We start from the raw sequence: 20457 nt of genomic DNA, 5'->3' as shown, positions 1-20457 counted from the left end.
GTGGCGCTCAAGGAACACAGCAATCTCAGTCAAGCAAGTGGGACCACTCACCGGTAGCAATACATTGGAAAGGACTGCTAGTCATAATCTTGAGAGAAGGTGAGGCACAATTTCATTTCGTCTACACCTCCACTATAATAGGGTTCTATTGAATTTATTTTTTTTTTTTGAAAGTTTTATAGAGCGCGAACAAGACCCTTGTGGGTATCAGAGCGCTTTACAGTAAAAAATGTATAGGCATAACAAACAGTAAAAATAAGCAGGACCGTAAGTATAACATCAAAAAGCAAAGGGACATATCAAACATTTAAGGATAATCAGGACCAAAAGGGTGGCAGCAGAGAACAATCAACGGATAGAAGGGTAAGTCAGATAAGGTGCAAAACAGTACCGATTGGGTTTGAAGGATGATGGTAATACATTGATGGTGAAAACGACAACAGTAAGTGGAACAAAGCTGTACATATAAGATCCAAGCATTAAATAGGTAGGAAAGAAGAATGGAGTAAGGGTTCTCCACAGTCATGTGAGGCGATGTTTATGTGAATTTAGCCATAAGGATGCCTTTTACTTCCAGTTTGAAGGAAGAGGAGGAGGGGTTCAGTCTTATTTCTGGTGGTAGGGCATTCCAGATCCTAGGTGCCATTCCTGAGAAGGAGCAATTATACGTTTTTTTCTTTTTGAATTTTTGTGGTTTCAGAAGGAGGTTGTCCGCACTTCTTGTTGATCTTGACCCTCCAGATATTGTGAGTTTTTGTGTGAGCTAGCTGGGCGCATTGTGATGTAGGGCCCTGTGCGTCATGCAAGCTATCAGGTGGATTCTGGCTTCAAATGGCAGCCAGTTTAAAGATTTTAGATCCGGGGAGATGTGGGCCCTTTTTTTTGAGCCAGTGAATAGTCTCGCTGCCGCGTTGGTGGAGGCTCTTAGAGGAGCTGTAGTGGCCTTGGGGAGATCGCATAACGAGACGCTTCCATAGTCCAGCCGAGGTAAAACTAGAGCCTGAACCGCTAACTTTAAGTCATTGGGAGGTAGGAAAGGCTTCAGCTTCCTTAGAGTATTGATCTGAATGTTTGCTCCCCTCGTTGCATTACTAATATGCTTCTGCATATTGAGGTTACTATCCAAAGTTATACCAAGTGATTTCGCCGAGTCCACGATGGTTGGTTGAACATCAAGTGCTGTGAGGTGTTTTATCAAATTGTGCATAGTGGGGACTTTGGCGGGTGGGGTAATAAGGAGGAATTCAGTTTTTAAGGCATTCAGTTTGAGGTGATTGATTGCCAGCCATGTTTTGGTTGTCTTAAGAGTATCGTTGAGTAAACTAATGTCGTCCAAGGTGTTGATTTTGAGGTAGAGTTAAGTGTTGTCTGCATACATGTGCAATTGCACGTTGGATGTTTGTAACAGATCGGTGAGTGGTTCCATGAAGAGGTTGAAGAGTGTGGGGGATAACGAGGAACCTTGTGGGACACCTAGCGTAACAGGAAATGGTTTGGACAGTGTGTTGTTGACCTTGAATTTTTGAGTCCGGTTATGCAGAAAAGAGGTAAACCAGTCTAGCACTGGTCCTGAGAGACCCATTCTGTGTTTCAACAGATCTGTCAAGTGATCGTGTTTGACCGTGTCGAACGCTGAGGAAAGGTCTAATAGGATGAGGAGACATGCTTCGTTCTGATCGAGAAGTTGTAGTGCATCATCAATGATGTGTGTCATGGCTGATTCCGTGCTGTGATTTGCCCGGAAGCCGGATTGGTGTTTATTTAGGAGGTTGAAGTGGTCGATATGTTTTGTCAGTTGGTGATGAACACATTTTTCCAGAAGTTTGGCCAGGGGGGAAATATTGGAGATTGGGCGGTAGTTGTTGAAGTCCGTGGGGGTCAGCTGTGGGTTTCTTAAGGATGGGAGACACTTGTCCTACCTTTAATGAGACCGGGATGCAGCCTTGTTAAGTGAACTGTTGATGATCTTGGTCCATATGGGTAGTAGCAAAGGTGTAAGATCTTTGACCGCATTTGCGGGGAGAGGGTCCATGAGGTGATTGGAAGGCTTCAGGGCACAGAAATTTTCCTATAGCTTCTTCAGTGTAGGAGTAAAAGTATGACCATGATGCGTTGTTTTTCAAGGTAAAGTTTGATTGGATTTGTTGAGAAGCGTTAGGGGGTGGGGGGGGGGGGGGATTTGGTGAGGGGGCCAGAGTGAGAGATTAAGTCCTTGAGGGGATCTTTCTTGATGTTCTCCGTCTTTAGGTTAAAGTGGTTAGAAAAGTCATCACAAGATGGTTGTGGGTGAGTTAATTCAAGTGGCCTTTGCGGTTGGTCCTTAGATTGCGTTTTTATTGATTCAAAAAGTTTTTTGGGGCGATTTTTTGCCTGGTCAAGTTGTTGGCTAAAGAAGTCTGCTTTAGTGCGTTTGACCTTACGAAAATAGGCATTTCTCTTTCTTTTTAGTGTCAGGAGGAGATTGGCGGAAGGTACTGGTCTCCAGTTGCGTTCGGCAGTTCTGAGAGAACGTCTGTCCTCGTTAAGGAGCCAGTTGAACCAGGGTTTAGAGTCTTTCGTGGGGACTCTCTTTAGTTGCAGAGGAGCAAATTTGTTAATTATCGAGGTCATGGAATTTAGGTAGTGGTTGGTGAGGTCAGTTACGTTGGAAGTTCCAGCGGGGATAGAAGTAGATTCTTGCTAGAGGAGGGTAAGGAGTTTGTGTTGAGCTTTTTCCAGTCCCTTTTCCATACCTTAGGTTTTGTAACTTGTGCAGAGGTCAGCTTGATTGTTTCATTGATGAAGAAGGTGATGATCAGACCAGTCACAAGGGAGGATCGATTCCAGTTGGGTGGCATCAGTCTTAGCAATTATTAAGTCCAAGATTGCGCCCTTTTTGTGTGTCGGACTGTTGCACAGTTGGATGAGGTCTAAGGCGTTGAGGATGTTTTTGAGGCTGTTGACTACTGTGTTGTTAAGGTCATTCCAGTGGAGGTTAAAGTCACCCAGGAAAATGTGTGTGTTTCGCCGACCAGTGAGTGATGTGATCAGGTCCATGAGGTGTTCTGTGAATAGGAGGTTTTCGCCAGGTGGGTGATAGATGATGTGGAGCGAACAGACAGATTTACCATTGCTGTTGATGTCGAGACTGATGTATTCACAAGAAGGGAGTAACAAAGGTATGGCTCTGTTAATGGTAATGTTGCTGCGGTATATGCACGCAATGCCACCTCCAATCTTGCCTCCCAACCTGTCTAGTCTGATGATGTCATAGTTAGGGGGAACCAAAATGTCGATTAGGGGCAAGGAAGAGTCTGTAAGCCATGTTTCAGTGAGTATGATGAGGTCAAGGTTAGTCGAGATAATGAGGTTGGCTATGACAGTGGCGTGTTTTGATGCCGATCTACAATTCAGGAGTGAGCATTTTATACGTGGGGAGACGGGGGAAGAGGTGGGTTCCTGGATGAGTGGGACTTTACAGAGATTATTGATGATGATTCCTCTGTTGTTGTGAGACCAGGGCCTGTGAGGGTTTGCAAGGATAGAGGGTATGGGCATGTGTGTAAGAGGAACAGTGGTAGTAGAGGGCGGTTCGTAGGAGAGCAGGAGAGAGAGGTCGATCTCGGAGAGATGGTGAGTGGTACGCGAAGGGTGGGAGGGTAGGTCATGGGAGGGTACTGATATCCACCTGAAAGCAATGTGTTTTGTGGAGTGGGGGTGTGTGGGGGACTTGTTAGGAGTGTTGGATCTTGGGAGCCATGGATGATTCGATAGCATGATATTAAGATCGTGAAGGTCTTCTTTGATTAGATGAAGTGTGGACATGAACTCATCCAGTCTAGTGTCTGCTGGGGTTGTGGTGGGGTGGGGTGGGGAGATGCGCGTAATGTGTGTGCAAAGGGTGTCCGTTTGTTAGATGAATGTGGTAGTACCGGGGTGCGTGCGTTCGATTCTGCGGCTGTGTGCGTGTGTGGTAGAGAAAGCGATGTAGATGGGTCGATAGAGGGTTTGCCATTTCGGTGGGCATGAGTGGGAGGAGAAGAGGGAGGCAAATGTTGTTTAGAGGGTGAGCTGGTGTTAGGGAAGTCGAGGGATGAACAGTGTTGTGCAGGGGACTGGGCTGTGGTAGACTGGATGGCGTGAGTCTTGTACATGAAAGGTGTGATATTGTGAGTGGGGTAAGGAGGGTGAAGAGTGATGGTTCCCGTAGTGGGTTCCGTTGTTAATTTGGGTACGTGAGTAGATTGGGATGAGTAGGAGAGGGATAGGTTGAGTTGTATGGAATCAGTGTTTGCATCGCTGTTAGCTGTATAGGTAGGGGTAGCGGAAGCGGAAGAATCAGAGTAGTCAGAAGGAGGGTGGGATAGAGGGGGAGAAGGGGCGGAAAGCTATGGTCCGGCCTATAGTGGTATCCGTGGGATGGTGAGGAGCAAGAGTGGTCTCGGCCATGATGGGTAGGGGGAGCGTGAGCTGTATCGGTGTGGTGCTGCTAGTTGTATAGGTGGGGGTGCACGTCCGTGTAACTGGTGTCACAGAAGGAGATGGATCAGGAGAATCAGGAGCCAGAGATGGACGGGAGGGAGGGAGAGGCAAAGAGATCTATTAAATAGGCAATCTGACCTGAGATTGAGAGGTAGAGAGGTAAGTGGTCGATGTTTATGTGAAATGCCCTTGTGTCGTCATCATTCCAATATGGCCGCTTCCTTTATAGAGAACCTTATGGGCATCTATGTAGCCCTATGTTTATTTACATGAGGGTCAAAACATCCAGTGTAGTGATCATTCCAATATGGCCGCTTCCTTTGTGGAAAACCTTATAGGCATCTATGTAGTCCTATGTCTATTACCATCAGGGTCAAAACATCCAACTGAGGGGAATGGTGGAAGGGGTCAGGGTAGTCCTATTACACTGTTTAGTAGCTGAAAACTATAGTCCTTTTACCCTTACAGTGGTTCAGACCCCCGATGTCCAGGTTTTAAAACAATCGGCCATTTTGCCCTAGGTAAATAGGTAAAGGAGCCCCAAGTCCAGGTGTAAACAAACAGCCAGCCATTTTGCCAGGAACAAAAACAACGACCTCAGTAATAGTGCAAATAACAAAAGTATAACTAAGAGGTATAACTAAGAAGTATATACAAAAATAAAAACAAAAATGTGTTGTTGACACAAGTGTAAAAAAGTCGAAGGGATCGAGCCAGCCGATGAAGCAGGCAAGCAAGAAAAACCAACCTGCCTTTGGTCACGTCGATGCGATCTGCGGGGCTGAGCCACAGCTTCAAACCAAGAGCTGCCGTTGATCCGAGCCAGGAGCCAGAATGAGCAAAAAGTTGTGGAGGAGTCTGCACAGCTCATGCTCAAGCCACGCTCACATGAAAAGAGTTATGTTGGCATGGTTACAATGTGAAGTCCGTAACACTGACCGCCACGTATACAGAGTGCCGTGATAGGACTTCAACATTAATATTGAGGCTTTATAGTGACAAAGTTTATTCTTTTGGGCTTTCGACACAATTAAATGGCCTTATCTCTGGGCTGTCTTGGTCAAGTTTGGGTTTGGCCCGAGTTCATCGGATGGATACGTCTGCTGAACACGGAACCGCTTGCTCAAGTAGGGGTAAACAATAGAGCTTCGGCTCCATTCTTGTTCGGATGGGGCACTCGTCAGGGGTGTCCGCTGTCCCCCCTTCTCTTCTCATTGGCGCTGGAGCCTCTTGCTGCCTTGATTCGTTGGGAACCTTCGATTAGGGGCATGCAGTGGTCCCCTGAATGAGAGGACCGCATATCTCTGTATGCAGATGATATATTGCTTTATCTGACCTCTCCCCGTAAGACCCTTATCGTGATTTTTGATGTCCTGACCTCTTCCGGGAGAAACTCAGGACTCTCAATCAACTGGGAGAAATCCTTGTTGTTTGTTTTGAGGGGCTATCCCCCAATCCCTCCGTAAAATTGTCCCATACAGATCAATACAAAAGGGTTCAAATATCTGGGAATATTCGTCTCTCTGGACCCCTCGGTTAGGTATTCCCAAAATCTTCCCCCTCTACAGTGGCTTAAGAGCGACATTTCCAACTGGAGGAAGCTCCCCTTCTCGTTGTTGGGTAGAGCAGCCCTCTTTAAAATGATAGCTCTCCCGCGCTTTCTCTATGCCCTGCAAAATACCTTGGATGTGGTGCCACGGCTTACTTCCGTGAGATTGAGAGCCTGCAGCAGAGTTTATTGTGGGAGGGCAGGCCCCGTATTGCTTTACACAAACTAACACTTTCCTGGTATGACGGAGGCATCGCCCTCTCGGATATCAAAAGATACTACTGGGCCTCCCAATTGGAGGCAATTAACCACTGCACATACGGCCGGGTGGATGACCCTGGATACGCTATGGATAAATGGCTTCTTCCCGGGGGTAGATATAGTCGAGCCTTATATTCTCGGCTGAATAAACTAGCGTTAACAGGACCAACTAAACACTGGGTTCAGATCTGGCATGATGCCACAGCTTCGCTGGGCTGGAAGAATAAACTGACTATGGCCACCCCGCTGTGGGACTCCGAAACTTTGGAAAACGAAAGGGTATGATAGGTGGGATCTTATAGGGATCTCCACAATCAAAGATATGGGGGGGAAGGGGAGAATTTAAGTGTTTGAGGAAATGCAGTGGGAATACGATCTAGCAAATGCTGAATACTTCCGATATGGGCAGGTGCGTCACTCCCTTCTTTCAACACTTCCCAGGGAGACAGGGCCCCCAGAGGCCTCCCCTCTGGAGGATAGGATACTGGACGGACACCTTCCCGACAAAACGATCGCCTTGATATACAAAACGTTGATCAACCACGGATCTGACCCTCTTGAGGCGCTTAGGGACAAATGGATGCAGGATGGTGGGGCTAGATGAGGAATATGGGCAGACTGTAGTGTCCTCCCCAAGAGAAGTCGCTATCCGAGCTCGCCTTAGACTAGTTCAACTTAAACATTTTACACTAGGTCTACCTCACGGGTCCCCAATTAGTACACATGGGACTCTCTGATGGATGATTATGTAAACGACAATGTGGTCTTCTTGGTACCTTTATACATACCATCTGGGAGTGCGAACACATCACCACATATTGGCGCAACATTCATAACACTATGCATAGAGTCCTGGGGGTCTCCCTTTCACCAGAGGCGAGGAGGTGCTTGCTCAACATTTGGGAGCCGACTGACTTTACTACCTCACAGAAGCAATGGGCTGCACTGGCTTTCATGATTGCTAAACGTAACATAGCCCAATAGTGGGGAACTGTACAACCTCCCACTCTGGAAGTGTGGGAAAACAATTTAGATTGGTACATGTTTAGGGAAAAAACTCCATATATTGCGAAGGGGACGCCCTCGAAAGTGGTCATTGGTTTGGGGTCCCTGGAACAGTTACAGAGGAGAAATATGTACCCCACCCTCGAATGCTGCTCTTGATACCCCCTCTCCCCGTGAAGTTCCCTTACAGTAGTAAGACTTATTTATCCTGTGACCCCCTGATGTAGACTCAATGGTTCTGGCGGACCCACTGTAATGTGTTTCTTGCTGATGGTTTCTTTGATAAAAAGAAATATTTAAAAAAAAGTTTATTCTTTTGAAAAGTTATGTATGAGTAGTATCAGAGGGTTCTGGAGTGCATCCTTCTAATGGAAACTGAATAAAAGGTTTTGCACTGAGTATAGTCTGATTGCATATTGTTACAAATATATATTTTTAACACACTTGTTTTACGCGAAACGCTAAGGCCGAATGTATCAAATATCCATTGGTAAATAGTGGTTGGAAATTGTACACCAACTTTTTTACGAGTGGAAAATAATTTTGCGAACTGACCTATGTGCTAATTAATAGGTTTGTTCACAAAATTGCAAATCGTAGCAAGTCACAATGTGACTTGCCCTATCAATATTCATAAGGTAAGGTGCAAATTGCAACTCACTATGATTGGATGCCATCACAAGAATGGATGGAGGCCTGCTGAGATGAAAAGAACACTGTGTCTGTGATCACATTTATGAAAAGTAAACTTGATTTTAAATGCAGCCTGTTTTTCTTAAAGGAAATGGGCTGCATTTAAAAAAATGATTTTTTTAAGTTTGTTTGAGAATTGGCAGTTGTCCCTTGGACCAGTGCCTACTCTCCAATACAATGTTTTTATACAATCACATTTTCAAATGTATTATTGCCCCAACTTTGGAAACCGTAACTTTTCAGTTTTGCAACCAGATTTCAGTTCCAAAACATTGTTACATACCATAACAAATCTCTACTTAGAAGCAACGCCTTAAATAAAACTCTTCCGAGAATTATTCAAAATGGTTTTCCAAACGCATTTTTCAATTTGGTAACCTCTTACTGAATCCCAAAATGCTTTACTACATCAAAAAAAGGCATTTAGTGGTCATTAACCCTGACATTTTGCAAATTATAGGCATTGTGATTGCAAGATGGCTTTGTACACGAGACCTTAAAGTTGTTTGCCGATTTTGCTGCAGCCTATCTTATAGTATGTGTAATGCAATTTTAAAATAATGACTTGCATATTTACAGTACGTTCTTTTACAAGTTGGGACCTCGTAGCACTCTATATACATATCACTATTCTCTAGTGCACCAATCGGTGGTAGAAGTGGGCGGGGAAGGAAGGGCACGGCGTACCCCTACTTCTAAAAATTATTTCAGTCCGTTCCCCTACTTCTTTCTTTCAAAATATCGTCTGGGGACGGCAAACGATAACTTTTTCATTCAGCTTCCAGGGGCTGCTTGCACTTCTCTGTTGAACCCCAGAGTCTGCTGCAGCCCCTCCCTGAGCTTGCACAGAAGGAGGGCAGGCCCATTGTCATTTCGATTGAGGCCAATTATCTCCTTTCGAATGACAATGCGCTCGCCCTCTGCCTTTAGCATATCAAGTGCCATTGAGATTGGAGTTGGTGATTACAGAGGAGCTTTCCCCCAACAGAGTACTGTGGGGAATTTGACACCTTGTGTGATTTGTCAATGTTGTACACAGAGTGCACTGGGCAGGAGCAGTGAACAGGACAAAAGAGGCGACAGGAAAGGAGAGGTGCTAGGGCAGGAGAGCTGACCAGGCAGGAGAAGTGACAGGCAGGAGAAGTGACGGACAGGAGAATTGACGGGCAGGAGAAGTGATGGGCAGGAGAAGTGACGGGGCAGGAGAAGTGACGCGGCAGGAGCAGTGACGGGACAGGAGAGGTGAAAGGATAAGAGCAGTGAACGGGGCAGGAGAAGTGATGGGACAGGAGAAGTGATGGGGCTGGAGCGGTGATCGGGCAGGAGTGCTGACCAGACAGGAGCAGTGAACGGGCAGGAGCGGTGACGGGGCAGGAAAAGTGACGGGGTAAGAAATGTGACAAGGCAGGAAAAGTGACGGGCCAGGAGCAGTGATGAGGCAGGAGAGGCAACATGAAAGGAGAGGTGACTGAGCAGGAGAGGTAACTGGGCAGGAGAAGTGACGGGCAGGAGAAGTGAGGGGCAGGAGCAGTGACGGGGCAGGAGAAGTGACGGGTCAGGAGAAGTGACAGGGCAGGAGAGATGACAGGGCAGGAGAGGTGATGGGGCAGGGGAGGTGACGGGCAGGAGAGGTGACGGGGCATGAGCTAGAGCGGTAACCGGGCGGGAGCGGTGACAGAACAGGAGTGGTGAAAGGACAGGAGCGGTGAACGGGACAGGAGCAGTGAACGGGACAGGAGCAGTCAAAATGAAAGGAGCAGTGAACGGGGCAGGATCAGTGAACGGGGCAGGAGCAGTGACGGGCAGGAGAAGTGACGAGGTAGGAGAGGCGACAGGGCAGGAGAGGTGACGTGGAAGGAGAGGCAACAGGGCAGGAGAGGTGACCGGGCACAAGAAGTGACAGGCAGGTGACATGACAGGCAGGTGATGTGATGGGCAGGAGAGGTGACGGGGCATTAGAGGTGACGGGCAGGAGAAGTGATGAAGCAGTAGAAATAATGGGGCAGGAACAATGATTAAGCATGAGCAGGAGTGGTAACCGGACAGAAGCGGTGAACGGACAGGAGCAGTGAACGGGGCAGGAGCAGTGAACGGGGCAGGAGTAGTGAACGGGACAGGAGCAGTGAACGGGGCAGGAGCAGTAAACGGGGCAGGAGCTGTGAATGGGGCAAGTGCAGGGAACGGGGCAGGAGCAGTGAACGGGGCAGGAGCAGTGAATGGGGGCAGGAGCGTCCCTTACTGTTGACAGGCTGCTCCTGAGGCGGAAAGCCGGGAGAGCGCTCGCATTTTTTAAAACTGTCTATTGTGAATTTCTCTGCTTTTAAAACGTGCACTCTTACCCAGAGCCTATGCTACACAGAAGCGGACCCTCCGCTGTTGTAAATCCGGCGCGCAAAGCGATTGCCAGCGCCACGGCCGACTGACAGGCCACGCCCCCTTCGGAGGCCACGCCCACCGCCCACAGAACAAAAGCGACGCTGATCTCGAGCGTCCCTTACTGTTAACACGCTGCTCCTGAGGCGGAAAGCCGGGAGAGCGCTCGCATTTTTTAAAACTGTCTATTGTGAATTTCTCTGCTTTTAAAACGTGCACTCTTACCCAGAGCCTATGCTACACAGAAGCGGACCCTCCGCTGTTGTAAATCCGGCGCGCAAAGCGATTGCCAGCGCCACGGCCGACTGACAGGCCACGCCCCCTTCGGAGGCCACGCCCACCGCCCACAGAACAAAAGCGACGCTGATCTCGAGCGTCCCTTACTGTTGACACGCTGCTCCTGAGGCGGAAAGCCGGGAGAGCGCTCGCATTTTTTAAAACTGTCTATTGTGAATTTCTCTGCTTTAAAAACGTGCACTCTTACCCAGAGCCTATGCTACACAGAAGCGGACCCTCCGCTGTTGTAAATCCGGCGCGCAAAGCGATTGCCAGCGCCACGGCCGACTGACAGGCCACGCCCCCTTCGGAGGCCACGCCCACCGCCCACAGAACAAAAGCGACGCTGATCTCGAGCGTCCCTTACTGTTGACACGCTGCTCCTGAGGCGGAAAGCCGGGAGAGCGCTCGCATTTTTTAAAACTGTCTATTGTGAATTTCTCTGCTTTTAAAACGTGCACTCTTACCCAGAGCCTATGCTACACAGAAGCGGACCCTCCGCTGTTGTAAATCCGGCGCGCAAAGCGATTGCCAGCGCCACGGCCGACTGACAGGCCACGCCCCCTTCGGAGGCCACGCCCACCACCCATCTACTTACTATCCTATAAGAATGTGCCTCTACAGGAAGCGCAGCGGATGAGCGCAGCGGGCGCGCCGTTTGCGCGCCGAAGGCGCGCCTAAGGAAAGCCCGTCTGCGCCCGTCCGCGACCGACCGAGACCCGAGGCCACATACCCTGCTCCTCGCATTCAATACTCCCATTCGCAACTCATTGCTCAGCAAGGTAGGTGGACGCTACCTGCCGCTGCCTTAGCTCGTATTTCTGACCTGGGACTACTAACTATACACAAGTCAGTCCACTCTAACATCCCGTCCACGCCCCTAAAGACCACTTCCTCGAACCCGCCTCTAGACGCCCTCCCCCCTCCAGCAATAACGGCTATGTATCTAAACACACGATCAGCAGTAAAACACCAGCTTGATCTCTTCACTCTACTGGAATCCCATCAACCGGATTTATTATTTCTCACTGAGACCTGGTTCTCAGACAGTTCTCTTCCCTCCCTGCTGGCGATACTCCCCCCCACCTACTATGCCATTCGAGCCGACCGCCCCTCGGCCAGGCCTGGCGGAGGGGTAGCCTTGATCGCACGTAAGGAGCTCACTTTCCACCCCCTGGCCTCCCCCTCCATGGGTACCTCAGACTGTTTAGTGGTTCGATCCCTTTCCTTTTCTCCCCCTCTGACCTGTGTCCTGGTGTACCGACCCCCGTCTTCCCCTCAAACGTTCCTCCCCTGTTTTCAAGACCTAATGGCGACTTTGGTTGTTAACCACTCTTCCATCATTGTACTGGGAGACTTTAATTTCTGGCCCTCCGACCCTGCGGAATGCGCCACGTCTAAGGAATTTTCAGACTCTCTTCAGTCGCTCAACTTTACATCAGTCGTCAATACTCCCACGCACAGGTTGGGTCATATCCTAGACCAAATCTGGCAACGCGACTGCCCGATCAGTTCTCTTTCAATCTCCCCATGTCCATGGTCGGATCACTCACTGATCACCCTATCCCTAGCCCCCGTCCCACCAGCTAAGCCCATTCCTGCGAGGAATGTCTGGGCGCGCTCATGGAATCGTGTCGACATCGAAGCATTATCGACCCTCCTCTCCTCTTCCAGCCCCGACCTGACTGCGCTACCCTCCTCTGGCCAGGTAGACGCCATCACCGACTGGCTACGAGCCGGGTGCGACACTGTAGCCCCTCTAAAACGCATCGCAACCAAGCGCTCTAAAGACGCAAACCGCTGGTTCTCAGACGATCTAAAGAACCTAAAACTCGTTCTCCGCCAAGCCGAACGACAATGGAGACGAAACTACTGCCCCATTGCTAAAACCAGGTATACTGAACTCCTCACTCAGTACAAGAAAGCCATATTAGACACAAAGAAAAATTATTTCTCCTCTAAAATCCAACTAGCGGAGAACAGGCCGAGAGAAATCTTTTCTATCATCCAAGACCTCGCCTTCTCCGACAGAGCTTCACTCAAACCATCACCCTCTCAATCACTATGTGACTCCCTTAATCACTTCTTCTTAGATAAAATCAGGAAAATTAAAATTAAAATTCCCCCCCATCCCCGATCTTCACTGATCACCGACGTCCTCCAGCCACTGCTAATCTGGACTCAATTCCTCCCCTATCGACCGACTCATTTCTCTCAATTCTTCCGTTGGTCAAGTCCGGCTCCCCGCTGGACCCTTGCCCTGCTTACATCTTAAAGCAGATCTACACCCTCTGCCTCTCACCACCTTTAGCGCTCCTCAATAGCTCACTGGCTCAGGGCGTCGTTACCCCAGCACTTAAATCGGCAGTGATCGTACCGATCCTCAAAAAACCTGGAGCAGACCCTTCCGACCCTGCTAACTTTCGTCCAATTTCCCTCTTGCCTTTCCTGGCAAAGGTATTGGAACGACACGTGGTCAAAACACTGAGTGACTTCGTGGAAAGTCATGGGGCCTTGGCCCCAAGACAGGCTGGCTTCCGCCCAGCCCACTCAACTGAGTCCGTCATAACATCAGTCCTGGATAACCTCCGACAAGGAATGGACACCGATCAACATCAGGCCCTGATCCTCTTAGACCTTTCCGCCGCATTCGACACCGTGGACCATACCATCTTACTTTCACGGGTCGAGGCGGCGGGAATCCGAGGAACAGCCCTACTATGGCTGTCCTCCTTCTTGAGCGGTCGGACTCAGGCGGTTCGTCTGGGAGAGTTCTCTGCGGAATCGTTACCCATCCAGTGTGGTGTACCCCAGGGTTCCTCACTATCCCCCCTTTTATTTAATCTCTACATCGCCCCCCTCATTTTTGCTTTGCAGCAGCTGGAGGTCTCTGTGTACAATTATGCAGATGATCTCCAGCTCATCTTCCACCTTTCCTCTGCCCCAGAGTCCATGTCCAAGGTTCAGTCCATCATGACCTTTATCCAGGACTGGATGAATTTCAACCACCTGAAACTCAACCCCGATAAGACAGAGTTGGTGTTGACAGGTGGTTGCTCCAGTCCCTGGTCCTCCTCCTTCTGGCCCCCATCACTAGGTCCCCCACCCTCTCCTGTATCCTCTGTCAAAACCCTTGGTTTCAAAATCAATAACCAACTCTCCTTACACTCCCAAGTCTCTGTCGTGGTGTCATCAGCCTTTCTCTCACTCAGAACTATCCGCAGAGTCTCACGATTTTTCGCCCCAGACGCGCTCAAACTAATTCTACTGGCCATGGTGACATCTCGCCTAGATTATGGCAATGTCCTCTACCATGGCATGCCTGACTACCTCATGAGGCGCCTCCAGCTGGTTCAAAACCAGGCCGCTCGGCTGGTTTTTAACCTTTCTAAATCACACCATGTTACCCCTCTTCTTATCTCCCTCCATTGGCTCCCTGTCCGGCAGCGCGTCTTATTCAAGCTCGGCTGCACTATTTTTAAAGCCAGGACAGGATCCGCCCCCTCCTTCATCAACTCAGCTATTCAACCCTATACTCCATCACGAGACCTTCGATCCTCCTCTCACCACCTTCTCGTGGTTCCCCGTTTCAAACGGAAGAAATGGGGTGGTTCCAAATTCGCTACCACGGGCCCAGCTTTTTGGAACTCTCTCCCACTGTCCCTCAGATCCTGCACTCAATACCCCCTTTTCCGCAGAGATCTCAAGACTTTTCTCTTTACCCAAGCCTTTCCATCCTGATCCCCTTTACCGTCCCCCCCTCTTCCGACCAACTGAGTAGCTGTTAGCAGTGAGCGCCAAGAAACCGCCAGGTGTACGAGCGCTATACAAAACCCTTCAAATTCAAATTCAATTCAGGAGCAGTGAATGGGGCAGGAGCAGTGAATGGGGCAGGAGCAGTGATTGGGGCAGGAGCAGTGAACAGGGCAGGAGAAGTGACGGGCCAGAAGAAGGGAGGGGATGGGGGAATTGACGAAGCAGGAGTGTTGATCGAGCATAAGCAGGAGTACTGGCTGGACAGGAGCAGTGAAAGGGCAGGAGCAGGCATTTCCCAGGGCGACTGGAAGGGTTGGGGGCCAGTTTAGTTTGGGGGGACCGGTTTTGTACAAGTGCAGGAGTTTTAAAAACACTGCAAAGTTGTTTGTATATTCAGCAGGTTTCGGTCAACAATACAAGTGCCAAGATAACGTTGGTGATCAATGTACCTGCTGGAGAGAGATGGGAGCATGTTTTGTCTAGTGGCTGTTTTACTCATATAAGGTAGCGCAGAGGGGTAATATGCCTGCTGCAAAGAACATGTACCATGCATATCAAAGAGCAATATGTTATGTCCATAGTTCAGTGGGTACTGCTTTGTGTTCACTTCCCGAATGAATGGACCCTTGAATACATAGGGCCTGGCAGTTCGGGCTGGACTGTTCACATTGGGTGCAGGATCAAGACTGATTTGCATATAGCTGGGTCCAAACTGGAATGGCATGGTGAGCAAAGAAACAATGGATTTAGGCCCAGATCTCTGTACTGGGGTGAATGAATGACATTGTTCTGCATTCTGTCCACCAGTTGTTCTTTTTGCTATATTATGATTGAGCAGCTAGCTGGCTGACATGAATATGAAGGTGCCTTTGTGGGTTTCCATGAGTCTAGATTCTCCTGAAGAGTCCCTTTCTCTTCTGAGCCCTGCTTAACACATGTGTACAGGAGGAGCCCTGCATTCTTGTCCTCAATGTTTGAAACAAAAAAGAATCATGGATTTCAGTGAAAACAAACCTATCTGTTCACTACACATCATCTACCACCCACCTGGGGACAACCTCACCGTCTCCCAACAACTCATGGACACAATCTCAATCAAGTCAGGAAGGCAAAACACACAAATTTACCTGGGCGATTACAATCTTCACTGGAATGATTGTAGTGACGCAGTGGTCAATGGCCTCAAAAATTACCTTAATGCCTCTGACCTCACCCAAATTTGCAACAGCCCGACCCATGACAAAGGCTCTATCCTCGACCTCATCATCGCCAAAGAAGGCACTATTCAACTTGATTCAATCCAACCCTGTGACTGGTCAGATCACCATACTGTCACATTCTTCATCAATGAAAAAGTTAAACGTATCCCAGTCCAATCCTCCAAGCCCAAAGTTTGGAAAAGAGACTTTAAGAAACTCAATCCAAACTCTCTACCCCCTAACAGCTGCAATCTCCTACTTCCCCCTACCGGCGTTACTGACGTTCAATGCTTAACTGACCACTATCTCAACGCTATGACCTCAATAATCAATGAGGCTGCACTGATGCAACTGAAAAGAGACTCCACCAAGATCTCCAACCCTTGGTACGACGGGAGTCTCAATGAAGACAGAAGGGCCATGCGAATGGCAGAGCGCACCTGGAGATTAGTTCCCTCAGCACTACACCTAAAAATTCTGAAGAAAAAGAGAAACGCATACTTCAGGAAAATAAAACGCTTGAAGTCAGAGTTCTTCAGACTCCAGCTCGACCAAGCAAAAAAACGTCCGAGAAAACTGTTCGAACTAATTCGATCTCAATCCAAGGAAAAACCCCAAGCAGTCGACACTATGGGCAATGCACCTTCCTGTGAAGAATTCTCTGATTTCTTTAAACAAAAAACCGACAACATCAGGAGCGATCTCCTCATTGACGCAAGCCTCTACTCCAAACACCACTGCATAACACCCAATGAACCAAAAAACAATGCGACTTGGTCATCCTTTGTCACATACTCTGAAGAAGAAATTGACAGTCTACTCAGCACCCTGAAACCATCCAATCACCTCAATGACCCTCTTCCTGCTAACGCTGTAAAAGGCTTCACCCCTCTGCTCCTCCCACTCTGGACTAAAATTATCAATAGCTCACTGCAACAAGGAACCATCCCTGACTCCCTCAAAGTTGGTCAAGTTACACCTTTACTAAAGAAACCAACAGCAGACCCCACTGATCTAAACAACTACCGTCCTATTACCAACATTCCCACTCTTGCCAAACTGTTGGAAAAATGCGTCCAACTACAATTGACAAAGCACATAGAACAGTTTGATCTCCTCAACCCTCATCAATCAGGCTTCCGAGCAGGGCACAGTACCGAAACGGCTATGACTCACATAATTGACGACGCACTCCAAATTTTGGATCACAATGATACCTGCCTCCTCATCCTTCTTGATCTCTCTTCAGCATTCGACACTGTGAAACATGAGAACTTACTCGAACTCTTGAAAAAACAAGAATGGGTCTTTCAGGGACTGTCCTTTAGTGGTTCACCTCCTTTCTACACAACAGGTCCCAGAAATTCAAGAGCAACAACTTGATGTCCTCCCCAGTACCTGTATCGCTAGGTGTCCCTCAAGGATCCTGCCTATCCCCTACTTTGTTCAACCTAGTAATGGAACCTCTCACCACCTTGCTACAAGCATCCAATGTACACTTTCACATGTACGCCGATGACACTCAACTATATCTCAGACTGCAATCCCCCAAAGACATCATGCGTCTGAACTCAACGATCAGAAGCACCCAATCCTGGCTGGCCGATAACCACCTCAAACTCAATGCTATGAAAACTGAGTTCCTTCTGATTTCACCTCCCGTGAAAATCTCTACCACTCAAACCTGGCTTAAACACCTAACTGCACTCAATGTCCAATCAACCATCGTGGATTCAGCTAAATCTTTAAGCATAACTCTGGACGCCAATCTCAACATGCAGCAGCATATCAGCAAGGCAACTAAGGGAGCGAACTTTCAAATAAATACCTTGAGGAAACTTAAACCCTTCCTCCCAGCCAAAGACTTCCAAACTGCAGTACAAGCACTAATCATCCCTCGCATAGACTACGGCAGCATCGCCCTCTGCGGTCTCCCCCTAACTACAACTGCACCCCCAAGAGCCTCACTAAACGCGGCAGCGAGACTCATCACTGGATCAAAAAAACACTCACATATCTCCCCTGACTTTAAGGCCCTGAACTGGTTGCCCTTTGAAGCCAGAATACATCTGAAAATTGCTTGCTTAACGCACAAGGCTATTCACCTGAACTCACCTGGCTACCTCACTGAGAAGCTGACAACTTCCGGCGGCTCCAGAACCACCAGAAGCACAGAAAACCTTCTGCTGAAGCCTCGAAGATTCCGCAAGGAAAGAACTTATAATCGCTCCTTCTCAGGAATGGCGCCTAGGATATGGAACTCACTCCCTCCTGAAACCAGGCTCATCTCCTCCACTTTCCTTTTTAAGAAAGAAGTTAAAGCTATCCTCATGGCTAAATTCACTTGAACTACTACTTTTGATTTTTTAAGACTCTGCATCGATCTGTACTCTTGTTTGATCCATTTACACATGTGTTTTACCTGTATTATCGACCTTACCCGATTGTTCTTACTCCCTCCCATTTGTTATACTCGCTTTGCTCCCTCATGTACCCACCCTCCCTCCTACCCCTCGTCTATGTAAAGCGCTCTGTTATCTGCAAAGATCTTGTTCGCGCTATATAAAACTTTCAAAATAAATAAATAAATAAATGCGAGTAAAAGCATTAAGGTAACATGTTGTTCCTGCTTATATTTCACACGCTTTTCATAAACCTGTATTCCCTATGAGTGTTTGCTTTTTCCTGAATTAAACCGCAAATAAACATGTTTATCCATTGTTTTAATTAAAGAACGTTATAAGCTGTAACTGGTCAGTGAAATGCTAAACGTACTAAAAATTGGTATTTTTTTCTATTTCTAGCCACACCCCTGACTCCGCCCACTGATTCAATCTTCGGTTATTCCATCCCATGATTCTCCACGCACAGTTCCCCTACTTTTTTTCCCACTTCGACCACTGGCACCAACAAGGATTCCGTTGCCTACTTGGCTGGTTACACACAAAGATATCTTCAGTAATCACATTAACACATTCGGCCTTTATAACTTTAAAGTACGTACTTCACGCCGGTGCTTTCATCTGCACTGATTTTTAATTTAAGTTGTGTGCGAACTATCGGCCAGATTCATGAAAGACCCGTTTTGCGAGTCTGAAATAGCGATTCATAAGGAATCGCTATTACAGACTTGCAAAACGGGATTCATGTAGGAATCGCTAAATTAAATGTGATTCCTACAGATTCCTTATTTGCGATTAGCAATTTGCTAATCGCAAATAAGATAGCGATTTGAAGGGTGCCAGGGGTGTGCAAAGGACACCCTGTAGCACCCCTTAAATGCGCATTTCAACAGCTGTTGCGCACACACATGTCCTAAGGACATGTGTGTGTGTAACATGCAACTTAGAAAAATGCTTTTAAAAGCATTTTTCTAAGTTTTCGCTATTTACCACAAGGTTTGACCTCGCGGTAAATAGCGGCCAAAATTTGCGAATTCGCAATTTTAAAATGTTTCAAGAATAGCATTTAAGGAATCTCTAATAGAGATTCCTTGAATGCTATTCCTCGCAAATTTGCGAGTTTCTAAATAGTGATTTTTACATTTGGGATGATGAATCCCAAATGCAAAAATTGCACTCGCAAAGGGCCAGATTCTCAGAATCTGGCCCTTTGCGAGCGCAAATATGATTGATGAATCAGGCTGTATGGTTATTTAAGTGAAGGTGAAAGGAAGCAGCCACATATCTGACCCTAACACCTTTGCTGCCAGGATAACAGTCCCCAGACTTGTTTTTGTGCAACCCCTGTTCACCCTGCAAATACTTAGCACGACACAATGAGCCCACCACACATCATCTGAAGAATGTTGCCTGTCCTGGAAGCTGCAGCAGCCCTAGTCTAGGATACTCGGCGCCTAATGCGCATTGCGCGCCTGCCTACCACATTAACAGAGGTTATCAGAGGCCAACCTGCCCTATTCATTCATCCTTCTGGAATTGTAAGTTTGTTCGAATAAGTTCTTGTAATCAATATGTCCCAGACATTCTTCGTCCCCAACCTGCCTCATTTTAAGAATTGTTTAGCTCCACCTACACCTTTTCCATGAATTCTTCACCCCTCCCCCTAGAACTACAAGCACTATATATGTGCACACATCTGTCATTTCCACTTTTTTACAGTGCACCAGAGCAGGACCCACGGAACAGCAGGCATGGTCCAGTTCCATCGGCCACTCTAGGGTGTTTCGCTCCCTGCCGGAGGTGCTGTGACGAACACTAAACTAGCACCACCATCAGGAAACAAACGCCTCTTACCTGGGAAATTAGCAGAAAGTCCATTAAATGACGTTTTAAGTTTACTCGTGGAACTTCGGCAGAGGGATGACTGGCCACACATGTATGACATGCAAGCAGCGCACACGCACACATAAACACAGTTAAGCATACATAGGGAATGCTCCAGGACCTATTCTGGTATCACGTGCACACCTCGCTGCCATGGGAACAAGTGCGAATTGTCCAATGGTGTCCGCACGCGGGATACCTCAATCCTGGCACCTGCGGAAGGGGTTAAACATTAACTTTTGTTCAAATAAGAAGGCACTTCCTTGGATGCAGGCGGACTAGCGCAAGGGGCCAATTAGGAAATTAATGAGCTTTTGTTTAGGAAACAGGCAAAATCTAATTTAAAAAGTTTGAATAGGCCAAATCACCCAACTGAGAGGCAGCCTGCTGCTTACAAACCAGAGTGTATAGACACATGCGCCAAATATAAACTGACTGCAAGTGAAAACGGAGGGCGGCTGACACACTGAATGCACCACACTGGAACAGTCAGCATTCGAGAGGCCACGGGCAAGCAGGAAGGCGCGTCCTGCAGTACATGGGAACACATTGTGAACGAAACAGAGAAAAAAAGATTCTTTGAATGTTCACTGTTTGG

At 47.8% G+C, this 20457-nt stretch overlaps 1 protein-coding gene across 3 annotated transcripts in view; it reads right to left on the bottom strand.

Annotated features, from left to right (window-relative positions):
• SLC4A2 (solute carrier family 4 member 2) overlaps positions 1-20457 on the bottom strand; it is a 1480655-nt gene that overhangs the window by 1110188 nt on the left and 350010 nt on the right. The window contains exon 1 of one of the 3 annotated variants that reach the window (XM_086940914.1): positions 19830-19976. The exons of the other annotated variants lie outside the window; for them this stretch is intronic. Coding sequence (XP_086797040.1) covers positions 19830-19943 — 114 coding nt within the window. The 5' untranslated portion in view covers positions 19944-19976. Of the gene's footprint in view, positions 1-19829; positions 19977-20457 lie in introns of those variants that run through there. 3 annotated transcript variants of the gene reach the window in all.

This window comes from Lissotriton vulgaris, chromosome 10, assembly GCF_964263255.1.
Source record: "Lissotriton vulgaris chromosome 10, aLisVul1.2, whole genome shotgun sequence".
Classification (NCBI taxonomy): domain Eukaryota; kingdom Metazoa; phylum Chordata; class Amphibia; order Caudata; family Salamandridae; genus Lissotriton; species Lissotriton vulgaris.
Note: the sequence above shows the minus strand (reverse complement) of the source record. Positions and strands in the feature narration are given on the sequence as shown.